Below are 20,861 nucleotides of genomic sequence, written 5' to 3'. Positions count from 1 at the left end.
TGTTTAATAGAACAAAAGAGTGCACTGACTCTGTGGATGTATCAAACTATTGTCCTGGGTATGGGTATTGAATTAGCATTTGAAAACTCAATTTGATATTTATGCATTGAAGTTGTTCTAATTTCCAATATATTTACAACTAATAGATAATAAAAAGTGACAGTTGATGCAACATACTTCTCTTAGATAAACAAAGAAAAATAAATGCATCAATAACAAATAAAGAGATTCACGAAAAGAAGAAATTTTTTTGGGTAGGTGGGCGGGGGGCCAATAAAGAAATAACAAGGCACTTTAAAAAAATTGAAGAAAGGGGACAATATAAACCTTTAAAATTAGGGGTGATTACAAATAAGCCCATCAAGGGATACTTATTTATAGAGAGATTTGGACAAAAATCTCCTTTACTAATAAGTCTACATATGGTCTAGATTTTTATAAGGACTAAAATAACCCCTCATACTTTAATATGCTCTAATTTCATCATTAACTTAGTTTAACTTCAATTTGACCCCAAATTTCACAAATCATTCAATTTTGACCAAAAACTTTTTTTTTTAAATTTTTTTATTTTTGACTTTTTCGAATTATTTTTGTATTTTTTTATTATTATTTTTTTTCTTTTCTTTCTTTCTGTAGTTTTTTTTTCGTTTAAACAACAATATTGTTGTGATTGACAATAATATTAACTATATTACTGTTAAACACAGTAAAATTAACTAAACTACAGTTTAACACATTAATATTGCTATAATAATCTCTAGCACATTAATATTAACACAACAAAACTCATTATTATTTTGTAATAGAGTAATATTACTATGTTGACCGTTCAACAAATGTAAACATAATAAAAAGCCAAAAGAATTAATATTACTGTGAGTGACAGTAATATTACTATAACAACAGTAATATTACCGTCAACCACAGTAATATTACAATAATAGACAGTAATATTATTACGTTACTCCGTGAATAACTCAAACAAACAAAAAAATCCAAACAAAATAATAATATTGATGTGGTTGACAATAATATTACTATAAAAACTGTAATATTACCGTCAACCACAGTAATATTATTGTATTTACAGTAATATTACAATAATATACAATAATATTATTATGTTACTCCGTGAATAACTCAAACAAAAAAAACCCAAAAAAATAATAATATTGATGTTGTTGACAGTAATATTATTATGTTTACAGTTATTTTACTGTCAACAACAGTAATATAATTACGTTGACTTGTCAACAAATCAATCAAAATAAAAAAAATTTACAAAAAATAAAAAATAATAATATTACGTTAATTTACCGTCAACGGCAGAACAATTACATATATGTATTGTCAACGGCAGTACAATTACGTTAATTAACTGTCATTGACAGTATAATTACGTTAATTTACTGTCAGTGACAACATAATTACGGTCAACGTTTACCGGCGGATGTAAAAAAATAACTTGAAAAAACACTAAAAAAAAGTCAACGCCGGTAACCGGCGAAAAAATCCGGAAGAAAAGAAAAAAAAAAGTCAACGCCGGAGACCGGCAAAAAAATCTGAAAGAAAGAAAAAAAAGAATTTGAAAAGTCAATGCCGGAATCCGGCGACAAAACTTTTTTTTTTTCTGAAAAATGTTGTTTTTGAAAAAAAAATGTTTTGGATCAAAATTGAATAATTTGTGAAATTTGAGGTCAAATTGAGATTAAATTAAACTAAGGATGAAATTAGAGCATATTAAAAGTATGCTCCAAAAAAAAGTCAAAATTGAATTTTTGTGGTCAAAATTGGATTTTTGTGGATAAAATTGATTAAATTAGGATTACAATTAAGAATTGGGTATAAAGGGTTAGGGGTAATATTGACATATACATGAATATTTCCTTTATTTATAATAAATATTAAATGGATGAACTTATTGATGAAAGAGATATAACCCCGAAACATAGAATTATAAAAATGCTTGGTTGGAGACTTATGCACAAAAACCCTTAAAATGTATTGCATTATTAAAGTTAGATTTTATTAAAAATGATTATCAATGTACTTTTGCATATTTTTTAATATATAACAGTATTTTGAACAAATATATTAAAAAAATTCAAAATCAAATAAATTAATACGCGACGTGCAACGCACGTCCACCTTTCTAGTTACTTAAATTATGAATGAATTATTAGCTAATTATCAAATAATTATTAATCAATAATTAGTTATTTATTAATTATTAACCAATTAATAATTAATTATTAATTCATTATTCATTAAAAATAATAATCATCAATTAACTAAATAAAACAAAAAAGTGAATAAGAAGAAAAAAAAGGTGAATGATATTGACCATGTTGGGCGTGGGAATTATGGTATCACTCCCAATTTAGCGTGAAACAATGGTTCCCACGTTCAAAATGTGTGCGAATGGCATTTTCCTGCTCCCATTTTAGGCGTTAAATATATTATTTCATGTCTGTTTTGGGCGTTGATAGGACAAAATACGATATTTCAAACCCTAGTGAGAGAAAAAAATTGAAAATTGGAACTGATATGGGCATGATTGTCTCAAAGGCCCAAACAATAAAGATTCTACAAACAAAGTTCAGGCCACTCCCCGCTTGACCCACCAAATCAGCCACTTACTTACCCACGTACGGTAGCCATAGGCGACAGATGTGATTGCATTCGCCCCATAGACGAAGAAAGACGGAAAACTTGCAATGACATGGAGTGGGAAAATGGCCACTTGAGATTTAAAAGAAAACAATCACACTCGTGAACCCTTCCCGTTTGAAGCAACTCAAAGTTGTCACATCACATCCACGTGTGAAAATGACCAGAGACAAAGAGGGGGCCCACCACCCTGTCCCTGTGAAATGTCTGGATACATCCTTTACATATAAGGGAAAGCTAAACTGGTATTCCAAATCCACCTTATTCTCGTTACATCACTTTAAATCGCATATATCATTACGACACTCTTTTTTGTAGGTTTCTTAGGGATACATGAGCTTCTTCTTTGGGCTTTTTTTATTCCAGGCCCATCCCGTTCCTTTATCTTTAATTAGCCATATATGCCACATTATATGGCGCTGTCTATGGGAAGCGTAACTTGAGATTTTGACGTTGAGATTATTTTAATGGCTAGCAAAAGTTTTGGCCGAAAATATGAATATGCAACTGGGAGAAACGGACCAAGCTCATGGCACAAGGAACATAGAAGGAAGGAAGGACTTCCCCGCCCCGGCCACCCCAGTGGTCGGAATGGCCCCTCCTCCAGAAAGAGGGCATCAAAGCACTTCCCCAATGATCCTAAAAATCGAGGACATCCAACGAATAGTCAGTGCGGCGATACAACAGGATCGTGCGGGCTAGGTCCCTGTTAAAAATCAAAAAGAACTTGAATTTCCTAAATGGAGAAATCTTGCTAATTTTCCCTAAAATCAGTGGTGCAAAACCATCTAATATGTTTGACCTAATATAACATTTAGAAGACCCTATAAAATATTTTGTGACAAAATTCGACATGTCAATGTCAAATTTTGACTGTGCGAATTCTCGTTTTGAAAACTTAAAAATCGATCACATAACTATAAAAATACATTCATTCATAGTTTGTTTTCTATTTTTTCCATAGAATTCTCCATATTGATGTCTCGTGACTCCATAATGTTATCATTTGCATGTTTTAGTAAGATTTGTCGTCGGTTTTGGGTGTTGAGGATTTTTGGAGAAGATGAAAAAAAAAATTGTGAAGAATTTGTTTGAAATGGGTTTGTGAGGAAGATGAAATGGGTTTTGCTTCTGTGGTCTTGCACAAAGGAAGTTGTGGAATTTTGTAATTGTGGATTTTGTATTTTAGTAAGGGTATAATAGTCTTTTAGTAATTCATTTGGTGAAAAATTAGATTTGGTCTTTCCCTAAGTAATTTTGCGATTGCATATAGTCGCCGCCTTTTCAAAAAGCTTTTGCAAACACCATCTAAATAAAACAAAAAAAGCGAATAAGAAGAGAAAAAAGGTGAATGCCATTGACCATGTTGGGCGTGAGAATTATTGTATTACTCCCAATTTTAGCGTGAAACAATGGTTCCCACGTCCAAAATGGGTGTGAAGGGCATTTTTCTACTCCCATTTTGGGCGTTAAATATATTATTTCATGTCCGTTTTCGACGTTGATAGGCCAGAATATGATATTTCAAACCATAGTGAGAGAAAAAAATTGAAAATTGAAACTGATATGGACAGGATTGTCTCAAATGCCCAAATAATAAAGATCCAACAAACAAAGCTCATGCCACTCTCCCACCTGACCCACTAAATCAGCCACTTACCCACGTACGATAGCCATAGGCGACAGGAAAGACGGAAAACCTGCAATGACATGGAGTGGGAAAAGGCCGCCTTGAGATTTAAAAGAAAACAATCACACCCGCAAGCCCTCCCCATTTGAAGTAACCCAACTCGTAAGGAATGGGACAATTCGGCTTCAGACAAGCAACCCGAAGTTGTCACATCACATCCACGTGTGAAAATGAGCGGAGACAAAGGGGGAGCCCACCACCCTATCCCTTTGAAATGTCTGAATACAACCTTCAGATACAAGGGAAACCCAAACTCGTATTCCGAATCCACCTTATTCTCATTACATCCCTTTAAATACGCATACATTGTTTCCCCACGATTTCGTCTGACTTGATCGTCAGAGTGCTAATGTCGGGAAACCCTTTCACGACACTCCTTTTTGCAGGTCTCTTAGGGATACGTGGGCTTCCTTCTTTGGGCTTTTTTGATTCCATGCCTATACCGTTCCTTTATCTTTAATTAACCATATAGGCCACATCATATAGCGCCGTCTTTGAGAAGCGTAACATGATATTTTAACATTGAGATTATTTTAATGGCTAGCAAAAGCTTTGGCCGAAAATACGAAGGTGTGACTGGGAGAAACGGACCAAGCTCATGGCACAAGGAACATAGAAGGAAGGAGGGACTTCCCCACCCCGGCCACCCCAGTGGTCGGAATGGCCCCTCCTCCGGAAAGAGGGCATCAAAGCGCTTCCCCAATGATCCTCAAAATCGAGGACATCCAACGAATAATCAGTGCGGCGATACAACAGGATCGTGCGGCTAGATCCCTGTTAAAAAGCAAAAAGAACTTGAATTTCCTAAATGGAGAAATCTTGCTACTTTTCCCTAAAATCAGTGGTGCAAAACCATCTAATATGTTTGACCAAATATAACACTTAGAAGACCCTATGAAATAAGAATTCAAAATCCAACTATATGGAGTTACATTTCTTATTTCTTAAATATAATAAAAGAAAAAAAATCTACTGGAATTGGAATATAACCGCAGTTTGTTAGGGTGTTTAGGCGGGCGGGATATTAAACTTCAAATATAAATATAATATATATTTCAACTGTTCACAAAACCGCATTCTAACTCAGGAACACGTAGTGCGCGTGAAAATGGCGGAGGAAAACCCTGCGAAAGAGAGCCGCATCCGAATCGCAGAAGAGCTGCCGGTGACCGCCGTAGACTTCATCAAGCAGGAGAGTTGGGACAGTTTCTTCACCTCGAAAGGCGCCGACGATTTCTGCGAGTGGTACGCCGACTGGCCCCAATTCCGGACCTCACTCAAAAAGCATCTCTCATTTCCGGCGCCGGCGCAGACGCCGGAGAAGCTGAGTATTTTGGTTCCGGCGTGCGGGGCCTCGAGGCTGTCGGAGCATCTCTACGACGAAGGGTTTAGGAACATTATAAATGTGGATTTCTCGAAGGTGGTGATTCAGGCCATGATGAAGAGGAATATCAAAGTACGGCCGGAGATGAAGTGGCGCGTTATGGATATCACTAATATTCAGGTAATTTTTTCCTTTCTCTTCATCATATCCAGTAGTACGTACCCTAGGCCATGTGGTTTTTGGGGCTTATACACAAATTCTCCCTAGTTTCTAACCCTTGCAATCAAATTAATTGTTAAAAACATTGTCAGTTGATATGGAAAATTTAATTTTGGGTCAATAATTTCAAATAATTAGGTTTGAATCAAATCTTCTTCTTCTCTTTTGGTAATTGAAGGAGGGAATTGAGTTCTGAAAGAGCATGTTTATGGTAGTTCATCTCAAATGATTAATCAAATCATTTTTCTAGTCAATTAGCCTTATTCCCGCACCTGTACGATTGATTGCTTCTGTAATTGTCCGCAATCGACTATTTAGGCATGGTTGTGTCAATTACTAAAATCAATAATGTGAATTGATTCTGAAGAAATTTTGCCTATGTTCTGTGATTTTTTGGAACTCTTTTCTCTATCTATTTCCTTTTTTTTTTTTTTTTTTCCAATGATTTTTAATTCATTCAGTTTCCAAGTGGGACCTTTGATGTCATCGTCGATAAGGGAGGATTGGATATTCTGATGGATTCTGAGCTTGGCCCCAGATCAGGACTACGATCTTATATATCCGAGGTTTATGATAGTCCGTCTTGTTTGATAATGACACAATTTCGATCTTGTTACTTGTTATGGTCCAAAAGTTTGACTTGTTTATAGGTTAAAAGACTGTTAAAAGCTGGAGGACGATATATTTGTCTCACCTTGGCAGAACCTCTTGTGCTAGGTAAAGACTGTTTCTCTCTAATTTTATTCATTATTTTGGTCAACGTAAAGATGCACTAAATTTTACATTTTCTATGCAGTGTTTAGACTTGATACTCATTTCAATCATATGACTCTCTCAGGTCTACTTTTTTTAAAGTTCCGATTTGGGTGGAAGATCAATCTCTATACCATTTACGACGAAGCATCTCCTGGAACCAACACGCAACAGACTTTTATGTTGGTCGCAGAGAAATCATTTTTAACTGTTGTGTCTCGGATAGCACCATTCATGGATGTATCTTTTTTAGAATCTCAGGGTAATCAGGTGAGAGCAATTAACCTTGTCCATGTAACCCCCCTTTAAGAGAAGGAAATAATTTGAGCACTTTGGTCAAGATTCCGAACAATCTGATAACAGTACTGTTTGTTACCTCATATGAACATTTATTTGGATTACTACGAATCTTGAGAAATACATTTTAATTTTTGAACACATTACAGGTTCATGAGCTACTTGAAGCACTTGAGAGAGAAAATATTGTCCGCACAGCGTACTCCGAGGGCACATATAAATGGTACTCACTTGAAGAGCTGAAGCAAGGGGTGAAAGGAAACATTGGAGAGATTGAATCTGGTCGTCATATAAATCTTTTTTTAGGTGAAACTGGAGTATCGCGTTTCTTCTATACCTGTGTCCTTCTTGATGCTCCTGCAGAGACTGGACCTTTTTCCGATCAATTTCGCGTGATAATTTTTATGCGAGTTAGTTCTCTTTTCTCCCCTTAGCCCTTCACTTGTGGTTTTAGTTACAGTTTAAGATGCTCTTCAGTTCAGGAAATTTTAAAAATAGATACTTAAATTGCTAAAGAGTTGTGCATAATGAGTATAATAATCTAACACGATTCTTCTGGATTGACCTTTCCTTTGCTAAGTTACCAAGCTCTGTGTCCTTATTTATTGTTAAGTTAGTCTATCGTAGATAGTGTTCTTCCTCTCAGTTACTTTTCTGTTTAAACATTTGCCAACCTGGAGTCTGTCTCTTTATACCTTATTTTCAAAATTAACCAGCTTCAACTTCCATGCCTTATTTTAGTAACTGTCTTTACTTTTAGTAATCTGTTGCCTTTCTATTTATTAGTTTTTATATTTAGTTTTGAATATAAAATGGATGGGTACCTATCTGTGCTATATATGTCTGAGTTACTGAACATTAAATAACTCATGTCTCTAAGGTTTAAGCTTTCACATGAGATGTTCATTTATGAGAAAGTTCCACATACTAAAAAGATTAAAGTTATATATGAGATGATCATTCACCATGTGGTTCCACTTGCTATTGGCATACTTCACTACTTAATTTGTTTCCAGTCCAACTGTTATGTGACTGAGGTTTACAATTCAGAGTCATTCTGCCCAGAAGATCCTCGCAGCAGAACTCCGACAATGGCTCGTTCTTCAATGCGTCAAAGCTGCTCGACTGTTGATTGTAAGTAGTTCCACTCATTTATAAATTTGGTGTACTTTCTTCCAGTACCTGCCTCTTCATATTTCATTTTTCACTCACATCATTTTATTGATTGGCCTTAGATTGTACTGGATTCCAATCATATTTGTATTAAATGGGCGGATATAGAGGTAACACTGAAATTTATTTTCTATAGGTAGTCTAAACTGTGAGCTGTATATTTGATGGATACTTAAATTTGTATTTTTTTCCCTTTTTCAGAAGGATGTCTCTCATTTTATCTCTCAATTGACCCCAGACGAAGCGGGTGATGAATATGAGATTGTGTAAGTATCCGTTCAGCATTTGCTTAAAACAATAAAGTGAGATTTCATTTTATTGTTTTAACTATGGAAAGTTGTTTCGAAACCACTGCTGAGATACTATATATTGTGTTTTATGCACAAAGTTTTGTTTGTTTAATGGTATAACATCTTTATAAAGGTTGTTCCGTATAGCAAGGTATGCACCCTGTTTTATGAACCACTTCTGAAATGTTTTGGATAAATACAGTTTATATTGCAAATAAGATGGCCTCTTTGAGAAAATTATGTTACTATATTCTTTCTAAGAAATGCCGTTTTTGCCACTCTTGTGGCAGAATAGACGAGGAATCCTTTAAAGCCTAGGAGGTGGGGGAAAACAATTGATGGTGCATGTACTAATGGCATTTTTGTTTAGATTGAGTGATATTCTGCTAGTTGCAAGAAATATACAGGAGAAATGTGAAGATATATTCCTTCTTAGGCAGATTACTTCTAAGAGATATTTCGTGAAAAAGGATTTGTAAGTAAGTTTGAAATCTGTGCTGAGGGATGGTGAGGGTGTTCTTTCACACTGCTACTTCATGCTTTAGATAATACAGTCCTATTTATTTTCATTGAAATACTGAACTTTGTTTTTTCTGCAACTTATTCAAGACTGTGTATTCTGTTATGATAACAAACATATTTTCTGCATAGAAGAAATGATCAACTCTTACACACTGTACTTACCCTATGGTGCACCAAGAAAATGGAGCATTAAAGTTGTTTGCAATGGTTTCAGTGCATTATAGCTTTTCCTTGCTATATAATGGGAGTCCGAATCTTGGTTACAAAGTTCTCCTATCAAATGGATCTTTTGCAGAGTTTCGTCTGAAGATGATACAGTTGACGGGATTAAGCAGAGGACAATTCTGGTAGAGGTTGAAGAACCACTATTTCTTGCTTCATATTATGAGATCTCTAGGAGTTGTATTAATTGTCTTTTTCATGTGTAGAGTAAGTTTGTTCCAGAATATGGGTATAGATAGCTTTTACATTGATGTTATAATACTTTGGTTGTGATTGATGTGCTTATGCTGTGTTTAAACTGATGCACTGTGTATAGGGAAAAATGTCGTCAGTTTTCAAAATCAAAGTTTCATACATAACCTGTTTCTCTGAGTAGATATCTCATATGTCCTTTTTTTCCTTTTAAAATCTCTCTCTACTTTGTTTCATCCAGGTTCCATCTGTCTTGACTGGTCTAATGTATGTAGAAGATGTGAGATATAATAAATCTCAGGATCTCACATTCCGCCGCCTTTGTTTTCATACAACTGAGACTTTGCTGCATTCTGAAGCACAATTATCCACAGAAGCTTTCAGACAGAAGAAAGGGAAACCCAAAAAAATCGGTGAATTTCTGATATCTATCAGCCTATTTATTCTTTATGCAGTTTAGTCATTTTAAATTATGAGTTTTTGCTGCATACATTCAATAAATTGGCTTCTAAATGTTTAATAGATTAACCATGTTCTAATCCTAAGAAGTCATCATTATCCAGAGCTAATAATAGAATTGTTCGCGACAGTGTGTCATGTTCTTGTGCTGCATATTTTCACTAGGATAAAATAAAATTCAAATTTTGTCCTCCCTCCAATACTTTATTTAGTTCACAGGTTCTTTTGCTAGGCAGGCTTCTTTGACAATAATTGTAGGACAGGTACCTAAGACTCAGCCAACTATCTTCATGTGCAAAACACGCAAGCAACTTTTACTACCATCTCTAATTAAGTCATCTCTTTTTAACCTTAAAATCTTTTTATACTTGCTGTAATTATCGCTGAAGTAGCCTTCATTGATCGTCCTTTTAATCTGGGGCAGCATCAAGTGGTGAACTGAAAGTTGACCACAAAATTTTGACAAATGGATTTCACAAGGGGGTTATTGCTGGATTACAGTTGTTTTCTGCACATTCAAAAACAACTACCAAAGCTGGTGGTTTGGTGAGCCATCATCTACTTTGTCTTCAAATCACATACTACTACTAATTACTTCCTCGTCTCTTTTTGCTTAAACGATTCTCCAAAAAACCTTCATAAGTGACTTGCGGGGTAAATTACAATAATTACTATTATTCACTGTTCATACAGCTGTCCATGTAATGGAAAGTAACTACAAATTTCCCACTTTTCCAGGTCAAAACAGTGATCATTGGTCTTGGAACTGGAATACTTCCTATGTTTATGAAAAATCACATACCTTCTCTAAAGATTGAGGTAGTACAAGGAAAATTCTGGCTGTGTTAATTTACAATTTTTCTCTTTTATATATTCTTAATTATTTGCCAGGTCGTCGAGTTAGATCCTGTGGTTCTGAATGTTGCTAGCGAATATTTTGGTTTTATAGAAGATGAAAGGTTGAAGGTGATATTCTCTACTTTCTAACGTTTTGACCAACTTAAAATAGAAATTGAAGTGTGCAAAAATTTCTGTGTTTAAGGTTATGAAAGGCTGTTGGTTCTAACATCCACACTAAGTAAATTCAAAACATAAAATATTTGAAGATGACGAAAAAATGCTCATACTTTTAGTACTCTCCTTTATTTCATGTTCAGGTACATATTTCAGATGCAATTGAGTTTGTCAGAGAGAGAGCAAATTCCGAGGCAGGTATAAAGTAGCAACAGCTAACTGTATTGTAGTAATATAAAAAAAGGTTAAAACAGCACGCTCAATAGCAACAAGTAATTAGCCGTAGTTCATGCAGCTGGAAGCAAAATTGATGTACTTATAATTGATGTGGGTTCATCAGACTCAAGGTAACGTAGAGCTTTTAATATATATAAAAAAAAATCATTTTATTTATTTATTTATTTTGGTATATCATTTTATTTTTATTCTTTTTATTGTGCAGTTCTGGTTTAATCAGTCCAGAGGCAGACTTTGTTGAGGAATCTTTTCTCTTGACTGTAAAAGACTCACTTTCCGACAAAGGTTTATTCATCATTAAGTTGGTCTCAAGGTTCTCTAGTGTGATAAGTGTGGTGCATTCAAAATTGAGAACGGTGAGAAAAAATCTCGTGAAGTAACATTAGTTTCGTCTTTGCGTTGTATTTTGATACTTAGTGGTGTGTATTTGACAGGTATTTAGCAACCTGTATCACGTTTACGTGGACGACGGTTTCATCGAAATAATATTTGCACTGAAGAAGGAAGCTCCGGTTAAAGTTGATGAAGCTTGTGACGCACTTGCAAGATCATTAGAGCATAATTACGGTCAAGATTGGGCCAAACGTGTGTTACGTGACTCAAAATGTATCTCGCCACTTGAGTGAATGGTTTGATTGTAAATAAGTGACTGACTGGTTTTTGTAGCTATTAAAATCAGTGTTACTATATTGGTATTTGCAGTTTTACTCTGTGTGTTTCATTGTATGTTCAGTACTGTAATATGTGATATAATAAATTTGCACATATTAGTATTACATTTGAAATGTGTGTTACTATGTTAAAAATACACTTCCTAGTGTGCGAATTTCTAAAAGGTCTTTGCTGTAGTTTTTGAATTTTGACACTATTTTTTTCATTTAAGAAAGTAAATTGAAAAATTAAAAATCATAATTCTACTTCAATCAATTGCTGCCACTCATCTTCCCAGATATTTGGAGAGAAATCCCACTCTCTCTCTCTCTCTCCTCCTTGCCTCAAAGGCCCACACAATAAAAATCCTACAAACAAAGCCCATGCCCACTCCCGCCTGACCCACTAAGCCAGCCACTAGCCCACATACGGTAGCCATAGGCGGCATATGTGACTGACTGCATTCCGCCTCTACCGCCTATACACAGAGAAAGACGAAAAGCCTACAAAATGACATGGATTGGGAAAAGATCCATTGGTGATTTAAAAGGAAGCGATCACACTCGCAAGCTCTCTCCACTTGAACTGACCCAACTCGCAAGGAACGGGACAACTCGTCTTCAGCAGACAAACAACCCTAAGTAGCCGCATCACACCCATGTGTTAATATGACCAGAGGGAAAGAGGGAGCCCACCACCCCATCCATATGACATGCATAAATACAACTTTGAGATACAAGGGAAATGCAGATTGGCATTCCAATTTCACATCTCTCTCATTACATCCCTTTAAATACGTATATTTTGTTTCCCCACGTTTCCGATTAACTTGATCGTGAGAGTGTAACGTCGGGAAACCCTTTTTCGATACTCCTTGTTGCAGGTCTATTAGGGATACATGGGCTTTTTCTTTGGCCTTTGTGGTTCTAGGCCCATCCTGTAACACTCCGCTTCTCCGATAATTTAATTTTCCATGATTTTATCTCTTATGTGCGTTTATTAGTTTAAGATTTTATTATGTGATAACCGGTGAAATTTCATATAGAATGCATTAGCCCGAAATAATTTTGGACGAATTTAAATTGATCATATTAGTTAATTATTATATATAGAGATTAATCATACTCCATTATTTTGCTATAACTCATTTATTAGGAGAATTTTAAATCACATGTTTGCTTAAATAAAAATAAAAAATTCCTAATATTCATCCCTCAATTTTGACCATGGTACAACACAAGACCAAAAAATTTCCTTGAGTATAACCCTCCTCTAGGTGAGCCTATGTGCATTAAGATTTTCCTTTTTAAATTTATTTTAAAGATAGTTGAATGAAATTGCAAAGAAGTCCCTCTAGATAATTTATAAGTTCCAAAAAGGCCATTCACACATTCTTAATCATTAAGCTTGTAATTCCCCCATAACTCTACAAATACAACCCAAGCCTTCATATGTTTTCTCTGTTGGAAATTTTATTAATAAACCAAAATTATTTTTGAATGGAAATTAAAAAAAAATAAAAAGGGTTTTAGGCACCTATTTGATCAAATTGGTGTGACAATATGAAGAGGTGTGGCCACACCTTTTCAATTGTTTAATTTCCTAAGGTTTGTGTTCATAACCATTGGAAACCCATAAAAAAAAAACTCCACATGTTTGATTTTAGAACATAAACAATTAATGCAATTCCATAATTTTGTTCTATGGAATTTTTCTTTCTTTAGCCGGGAAATATTCTTCGTAGAATATTTTCTTCCGTATTCAATTCGAGAGTTTGAGACACAAAAGTAACGTTCGTTGTACTCGGGATTTTGAGCGCTCATATGCCGAGTTAGCCGTTGTATCTTGGGAGACGATTGTCAAATAACCATAAGCACCGTAGCGGGGCAATATCGTCTTAAGGAAAGAGTTTACTCGCCTCGACTAATTTTTTTCGTATTTTCACCAACAAATTTATTCGACCATTTTGCTAAATTCGCTACCCGTTTTATCGCCGGGAACAACATTCTCATCTTCTCTACACATCCTAAAGATCAAAGATCAAAATCTCTTTCTTTTTTTCTTCCATTTTCGAAATTAGTGGTGTAAGAAAGCCCCAAAATCTCTCTTTTAAGAATAAAATTTTCGAAATTATAGTTTTTTAACAGCCCAAAAAGACAATAATTGGAGATGCCCTTAAATTTGATAAAATTACCCTCTAACCTCCACACCCAATTCAAAAATTTGAAAGCCTAGTTTAATAAATTTAAAATCCTTAGCTCTTATTTTAAATTGTTTTATTTTTTGGGATAATGAGAAATAGATCAATGACAAGAGCACTTAATTAACAAAAGGGACATCCAACTTTTTTATCTTCCATACAAATCCACCTCATTCAAACTTATTTGCAAATGAGGAAAACCCTTTTATATATATAATGAAATTACCCCGAATTCCTTGAAACCATAATTCAACTCCAATTTCATAATTTACACTACAATTTAACTTAATTTCACCAATTAACCAAGTTTGACCTTTATTCTAATTCTGACCCAAATTTTGACCGCAACAACCGGTCTCCGGCGTTGACTTTTTTTTCTTTTTCCTGAAAACTCTTTTTTTTTCTAATTTTTTTTTCCGGCAGGTCAACCGCCATTGACACGGGTCTCCGGCGTTGACTTTTTCTTTTGAAAACTTTTTTTTCTGAAAACAATACTGTCTTGACATGCTATATTTATGTCTCCGACAGTAATTTAACTTCTCCAACAGTAATATTACTGTCCGACACAGTAAGTTTACTGTATTAATTAATTGTATCGTCTTAGCCTGCAATTTTGTTGTTTTCGACCGTAATATTAGTGTATGAGACCGTAATATTACTGTCTCATGCAATAATATTACGCAATAATATTGCTGTTTTGACATCCAATATTACTATCTCAGACAATAATTTTGTTGTTAACATAGTAATTTAGAGAGAAAAAAAAGTTAGCGCCGGAGAACCCGTTGTCAACGCTGGAATCTGGGGGGAAAAAATAAATTTCAGAAAAAAAATTACTTTTTAAAAAAAATTAAAAAAATTATGAAAATAGGGGTTAATGTGATATATTTTTTAAATCCGGGGTCAATGTGCAATATTGATGAAGTTAGAGCATTATAGATGGAATTGATGAAAATTATAGTATGGAGGGTATTTTAGACAAAAAACATAGGGATGAGTTTATTTGCAAAACTATTTTTTGTCGGTACCTACACGCATTTATGGAGGATATTTTAGACAAAAAACATAGGACTGAGTTTATTTGCAAAACTATTTTTTACCTGTACCTATGTACATTTAACTTCCTTATCATGACCTATTTTATTTGCCCTTACTTTTTTTAGAAATAATTGGAAGTTTCAAATTCTTCTCATTTCGAGCAATTTCTATCCCTGTAATTCGGAATCATTTTAAATCAATTTATTTCAAAATCGTTCAATAGATAAACCCTACTAGTTAAATGAAATGTAAATAACCCGTTTTCCTCTCTTTGCACGTCGTCATTCAATCTTTTCAGTGAAAATGGTGGCAGATTGCAAGAGACTGTTGACTGATTGCGTCTCGACAAAGAAGCTTGGTTACGGTTATTGGAAGATCTCCGCATTTAGCCACACACTTAACAGAAAGAAATAACAGGATAGTTAGCCTAATAAAGAAGAGAGCTCTATTCTGAATGGCTCTTTTATGTTTTAGGATATACATAAAAATACAGTTCATGTACATATTACCGGAACATCAAATCAAGGCCTCTATACGTATATGTACGTGTATTTTATGTGTAACATAATTAAATAAAATGTTAATTTTTGATGTTTAGAAGATGAAAGCTAAACCATGTTCGAAGCATCAATTTCTCGTTGAGCAATATCGGACCATCGGGACCCAGCTTTAAACTTGCAAACTGGGCAGGTACCTTGCTGCCGAAGCCATGGATCTATGCAGTTCACATGGAACTGCAAAACAACAACATATGCACAAACAAATGTTATTACATCATTAAAAAAAGGGTAAATTACAACCACCCCTGAGGTATGGTTAAATTAAGAAAAACCCCTCATTTTGGATAATTACTTACATCTACCCCTCAACTATGAATCTTCTTACATCTCCACCCTCATGGAGTCAAATTCAACATAATCATCTAGATTATGTGGAATGTTCTCTAATTTGTACTCCTTTTGTGCAAAATACCACCACAATCTGATATTCACAGGCTAAGAAACACATCTTATGATCATCTAGCTTCAAAATGTGGAGCTCGACTGAAATAAAACGGGTACAAAATTGAGAATATTCCACATAATCTAGAAAATTCCACTAAATTTGAAACCGCAAGGGTGGACGTGTAAGAAGATTTATAGTTGAGGGGGTGGTTGAAATTATCCAAACAAGAGGGGTTTTTTCGTAATTTGATCACACCTCAGAGGTGGTCGTAATTTACCCTAAAAAAAAAATTAAATAATCATTGAAATAAAACTAATGTGGAAGAGAAACCTGATGCAAGCATGGCAAGCTACGAATGACTTCTCCAGCATTAACTTGCTCCAAGCAAACACTACAAGTCAAATCGTCATCTGAGCTTTTTAATCCCGTTTGTGCATTTGAAACATCCTGCTGGCAAAGATATTTTACATTCAAGACTGATATGTACAAATTCTCACACAACCGAGCACGAAAACTGTTTGTATGACACAATAATTCGGGAAATTGGAGACAATAATCAGAAAATTTTAGAATAAGTTGTACTGCAGTCATGCTCTCATGATCGACCATACAAATAGTAAATTACCACGAAATATAATAATTTGTACTTTTTCACGTACGTCGTAAAAATGAGGTTTGAAAACATAAAAGGCCCAGTTGGGAAATTTGCAAATATATATATATATATATATATATATATATATATATATATATATATATATATATATATATATATATATATATATATATATATATATATATATATATACACTGCTCAGATAGCTATCTACATACTCCGGAAACATAAGACTGTAACATTTGTTATAAGATCTTGTGACATTTCTATTATTGCCGATCAAGGATTAATCAATGAAACATAAATCTAAATATCTGAAACTACTAAAACAAAATGAATTGTTAGAGGTAGATCTTACAGCAAAAAAAATCTTATAAATATATTCCCCGATAAATCAACTGCTACTGCATTCGTTCACAGTATTGACGAGACACAAATACCAAATTAAAAAAAAATACAATACCTGAACTGAGGTTGAAGAAGCAGCCTGCTGCACTGACGAGCCAACGCTGTCAGAAAGACCAAAATAGAAATCCATTTAAATAATAAAGAACACAATTTCTCAAACCAAAAATGCAGAACATTTACTAAAATCTTTGACTATGTTCTGTTTCCAACTAGTAAAACATATATGCATTAAAATAAATATTTCAGATTTACTAACAATTTAATAAGTTAAATAAATATTAACTGAATGCACACAGATTAATCATCATAAATATCTATTATTATCAAAAAGTAGAGACGAGACCTGCAAGAAGTACTAAAATCCTAGTACGATGAATTTTATTAACCACAAATAGAAACAGATGGCACTATTAACGGTCGTAATATTGAGTAATGAAGGAATGAGTACTAACCTCTGTGGACCAGACAACTTGTACTTATGAATGGGAAGAGAATTGATCTCTTCCTCGGTCATTGAGGCTGCAGGAACATTGTCAGCATCCAGCGCGCGCAAAGTTTCATAATCTGCAATAAAACAAACATTCTTCAAATGACGGATAACACGTAATTCAAAACGATAGTAAATAGTGCATCCATGCATGCATGCATGGATAAAAAACGTACCCAAGTCATCGAATTCCCGATCAAGAAGTGCAAGTTGGAGCCTAAGACCTTGCAACCGTCCTCGGGTGGCAAGTGCTATGGATGGCGGCATGTGAAGTCGCAATTCCGTGTGGCCAAGAATCCCACTTGCTGCAACTGCATGTGCTTGCGCTTGTGCTTGAAGTTGTTGACAAGTCGCATACATCCTCAAACTCGTTGCCATAAAAAATACACCCAGCACTAGCCACAGCTAAAACCCAGAAAAAATAAAAAATAAATAAATTCAATTTCATCAGTTACGTGTTATTATTATATAACTGATGGCAGTTATCAAAAAAAAAAAAAAAAAAACAGTCGGTTTCATCGTTAAATGAATTACAAACCAGAAAATTTGGAGACATTTGGTGCGAGTTCAATATCATAAACAGCAAAAGCACTGTCACCATCAAAATAACCAAATTATACACAATGCAACGAATATAAAGAAGGTTAAATTACAACCACCCCTGAGGTATGGTCAAATTACAAACCCCCCCTCTTGTTTGGGTAATTACATCCACCCCCTCAACTATAAATCTTTTTACACGTCCACCCTTGCGGTTTCGAATTTAGTGGAATCTTCGAGATTATATGGAATATTATCACTTTTCTACCCGTTTTATCTCATTCGAACTCCACATTTTGAAGCAAGATGATCATAATATGTGTTTTTTGGCTTGTATATATCAAATTGTGGTGCATCTGTGTTTTTACACAAAACGAGTACAAACTAGAGCACATTCCACGAAATCTAGATGATTATGTTGAATTTGACACCATAGGGGTGGAGGTGTAAGAAAAATCATAGTTGAGGGGTAGATGTAATTATCAAACAAGAGGGGTTTTTTCGTAAATTGACCATACCTCAAGGGGTGGTTGTAATTTACCCTATAAAGAAATAAAGAAACACAACAGTAAATGAGATTATCTACCTGTCACAAGAAAAGCGAGGGAATTTGTATTTACTGGTCGGGTGGCATGAACACGCTGAACAGCATTTAAACAACATAACGGTTATTAGAGAGTTGCAAAATGTTCCTAAATCGGGGGAAAAAAATAAGCATTGCTTTAAAAAAAAAAAAGGAGTTTAATTAGGAGTAGAAAGTCACCATTGCACGTCGCTCGGGAATAAGTCCTGGGAAGCCAGTTTCTATATCTCCCCGCGTGCCTCGGAAAACAAAACTCATGGTATCTAAAAACTGCAGCCAGCACTAAGAGAACTACTTTCTTTACAGGAAATTAAAGAATTTATACATTTTAATAAATAGCAATCCTGAAAAGGAAGAGTTGACAATGCTAAATTTAGTGGTCTGTTATGCTTCATTAAAAAATATATATATTTCGGAAGAAATTCGAGCTAACTGAAGATTGTCATAACTGAAATCAATGCAGAATGAGATTGTTTCAAAGACTAAGAAATATGCTCTTATCTTCTGTAAACGAAACACACTGCGCATATACCAGTGCAAATAGTTTTTCTTTTTTCATCTAAGCACCCTATAAAATCCTGAATCGAATGAAACGAGACAGTGTGGACTCAAGCCCACCCTCAATTGATAATTTCTCCCATATTATATACCAATATATCTATTTAGCCCACCCAAATTTTATTAATTAGCTCACCCAAAATTTAAATCACGCAAAAAACAGCCCCAATTTTTATTAATTAGCCCACCCAAAATCCAAATTAATGCAAAAAAAAAAAAAAGCTCTAAATTTTTTTTCTTTTCTTATTTTCGGAATTGTTCACAAAAAAGTCCTCCAAAAAATTCGGGGCCGCTGCCCCCGACCGAACCCCCGAAAATTTAAGCCCACCCTGTAACAAATTCCAAATTCCTGGACTCGCCATTGCAACTGCAGATAGCTTATGCAACAAAATTTGAACTAATCTCTAAACCTCATTCATATCAATGGACTGAAATATTTTTCGATTTGCCAAAATCCTACAATAACCCATGCCATACTCAATTGTCTTGGATAATGAGCTTAAGGAACAAAACCCTACAGTTTAAGACTGAAATTCAGGGAGGCGATGCGGAAAAATAAATTAATTAATAAATAAATATTGACGCCAAATCACCTAATCTATTCCTATACATTAATTAATTTATTTCATAGAGCTAAAACGTGATCATCCACTGATAATCTGCATACACAAATTAACCAATCCAGCTTTTTGGTAAATGCAGTAGCTTATTTATGACCCAATTCTAACAATGTAAATGGAAATGGAAGAAGAATACTCGTAAATACCGGTAATACAGTCGCTTGTTATAGCTCAAATGTTCAGAGATTATGTCATGGCCCACGGCGGCGATGGAGAAGGTGACGGCGGCGGTGTCAGGACAACGGTGAGAAAGATTTGAGAGATTTTGGCGAAATTCGATGCTCCAAGATCGCAGCTTTTGAGAAGAAAGAAGAAAAAAATGGAAATTTGGGATAATTCCAAACGACGCCGTTTGGGGAAGTGAGGGGCCTATTTTACTCGGACAGATTTAGCTAGAAGATGGGCTTGGATCTCGAACCGGTTTCACAATTTTTTCATCAAATTCCATTTTTTTGGTGAAAAAATGGGTTCATCTCCTATCGATAGTGTACCATTTTATATTTTCACATTTTTTTGGTGGAAAATAGTATTTTTGATCTCCAATGGATTTCACCAAAAATTAGAACATATATTAAAATAATAATATTTCACTATTTCACCTCTTATAGGAAATGACATTTGGTTTGGTTTCCATAACATTTCATCATACATGCCCCAAAACTGTGAATATAATGTTAATCGTAATTTTGGTAAATTTTATTTCCTAAATATTAATTATAGATCCAATTTGAAGTAATATAATTTAAAAAATATGTTATCAAATTTAAAAAACTATCTAAACATGAACTCAAATTTTTTACATATCATAAAATCATACATAAACAATAATCTCATAACTTATTGCATAAATAAAATATTACAACATAAATTAATTTAAAATCATAAAAAAATTCTCATTCTATTAAGTAGTTCATGAGAATTTAAGTTTATATATAATTTGTGTTATAATAATATTTTGTTATCACGTTATGTTGTTTGTTGGTTTATGAGTTGTTTGTTGGTTTATGAGCTATGTATTTCAATATAAATGCTTCGTCCTGTATTTCATCAATTAAAATGTGTTTCGTTAATCATTTTATTGTTGCTTATTATATTCTATTAATAATAATTAGCGTATAAGTTAAGTAAATAAATGAATTAATCAACATTG

The 20,861-nt window shown here is 34.2% G+C and overlaps 2 protein-coding genes across 7 annotated transcripts; one reads left to right on the top strand and one right to left on the bottom strand.

Annotated features, from left to right (window-relative positions):
* The first annotated feature begins 5,350 nt into the window (after positions 1–5,350).
* LOC105962716 (uncharacterized) lies at positions 5,351–11,871 on the top strand. 4 transcript variants are annotated; one of them, XM_012987037.2, is made up of 17 exons: positions 5,351–5,867; positions 6,368–6,472; positions 6,557–6,623; positions 6,745–6,929; positions 7,106–7,366; positions 8,007–8,090; positions 8,192–8,239; positions 8,331–8,395; positions 9,237–9,294; positions 9,597–9,768; positions 10,239–10,360; positions 10,553–10,633; positions 10,706–10,780; positions 10,972–11,026; positions 11,124–11,175; positions 11,271–11,421; positions 11,500–11,871. In XM_012987037.2, exons 1-17 carry the CDS (start codon positions 5,472–5,474, stop codon positions 11,689–11,691), a joined length of 2,169 nt encoding a protein of 722 aa, XP_012842491.2. In that variant the 5' UTR covers positions 5,351–5,471; the 3' UTR covers positions 11,692–11,871. The 4 variants fall into 4 exon arrangements, with proteins under 4 accessions (XP_012842491.2, XP_088676009.1, XP_012842492.2 ...); XM_088819883.1 differs by having other exon boundaries at positions 5,390–5,867; positions 9,237–9,288; positions 11,115–11,175; XM_012987038.2 differs by having other exon boundaries at positions 5,391–5,867; positions 9,237–9,288.
* Positions 11,872–15,376: 3,505 nt separating this feature from the next.
* On the bottom strand, positions 15,377–20,091 carry SDIR1 (RING/U-box superfamily protein). 3 transcript variants are annotated; one of them, XM_012987040.2, is made up of 9 exons: positions 19,858–20,091; positions 18,714–18,877; positions 18,537–18,591; positions 17,949–18,001; positions 17,587–17,815; positions 17,376–17,487; positions 16,979–17,024; positions 16,230–16,346; positions 15,377–15,688 (listed from the first exon to the last, which is right to left on the bottom strand). In XM_012987040.2, the coding sequence occupies exons 2-9, from the start codon at positions 18,789–18,791 to the stop codon at positions 15,563–15,565; spliced, it is 816 nt and encodes a 271-aa protein (XP_012842494.2). In that variant the 5' UTR covers positions 18,792–18,877; positions 19,858–20,091; the 3' UTR covers positions 15,377–15,562. The 3 variants fall into 3 exon arrangements, with proteins under 3 accessions (XP_012842494.2, XP_012842493.2, XP_088676015.1); XM_012987039.2 differs by having other exon boundaries at positions 16,230–16,349; positions 19,858–20,075; XM_088819889.1 differs by having other exon boundaries at positions 16,230–16,349; positions 18,714–18,803; positions 19,858–20,004.
* Positions 20,092–20,861: the final 770 nt, after the last annotated feature.

The sequence above is a fragment of the Erythranthe guttata genome, chromosome 6 (genome assembly GCF_056151865.1).
Source record: "Erythranthe guttata isolate IM_541 chromosome 6, IM_541, whole genome shotgun sequence".
In the NCBI taxonomy this organism is placed as follows: Eukaryota; Viridiplantae; Streptophyta; class Magnoliopsida; order Lamiales; family Phrymaceae; genus Erythranthe; species Erythranthe guttata.
The sequence above is the reverse complement of the archived record's forward strand: the minus strand, read 5'-3'. Positions and strand labels throughout refer to the sequence as shown.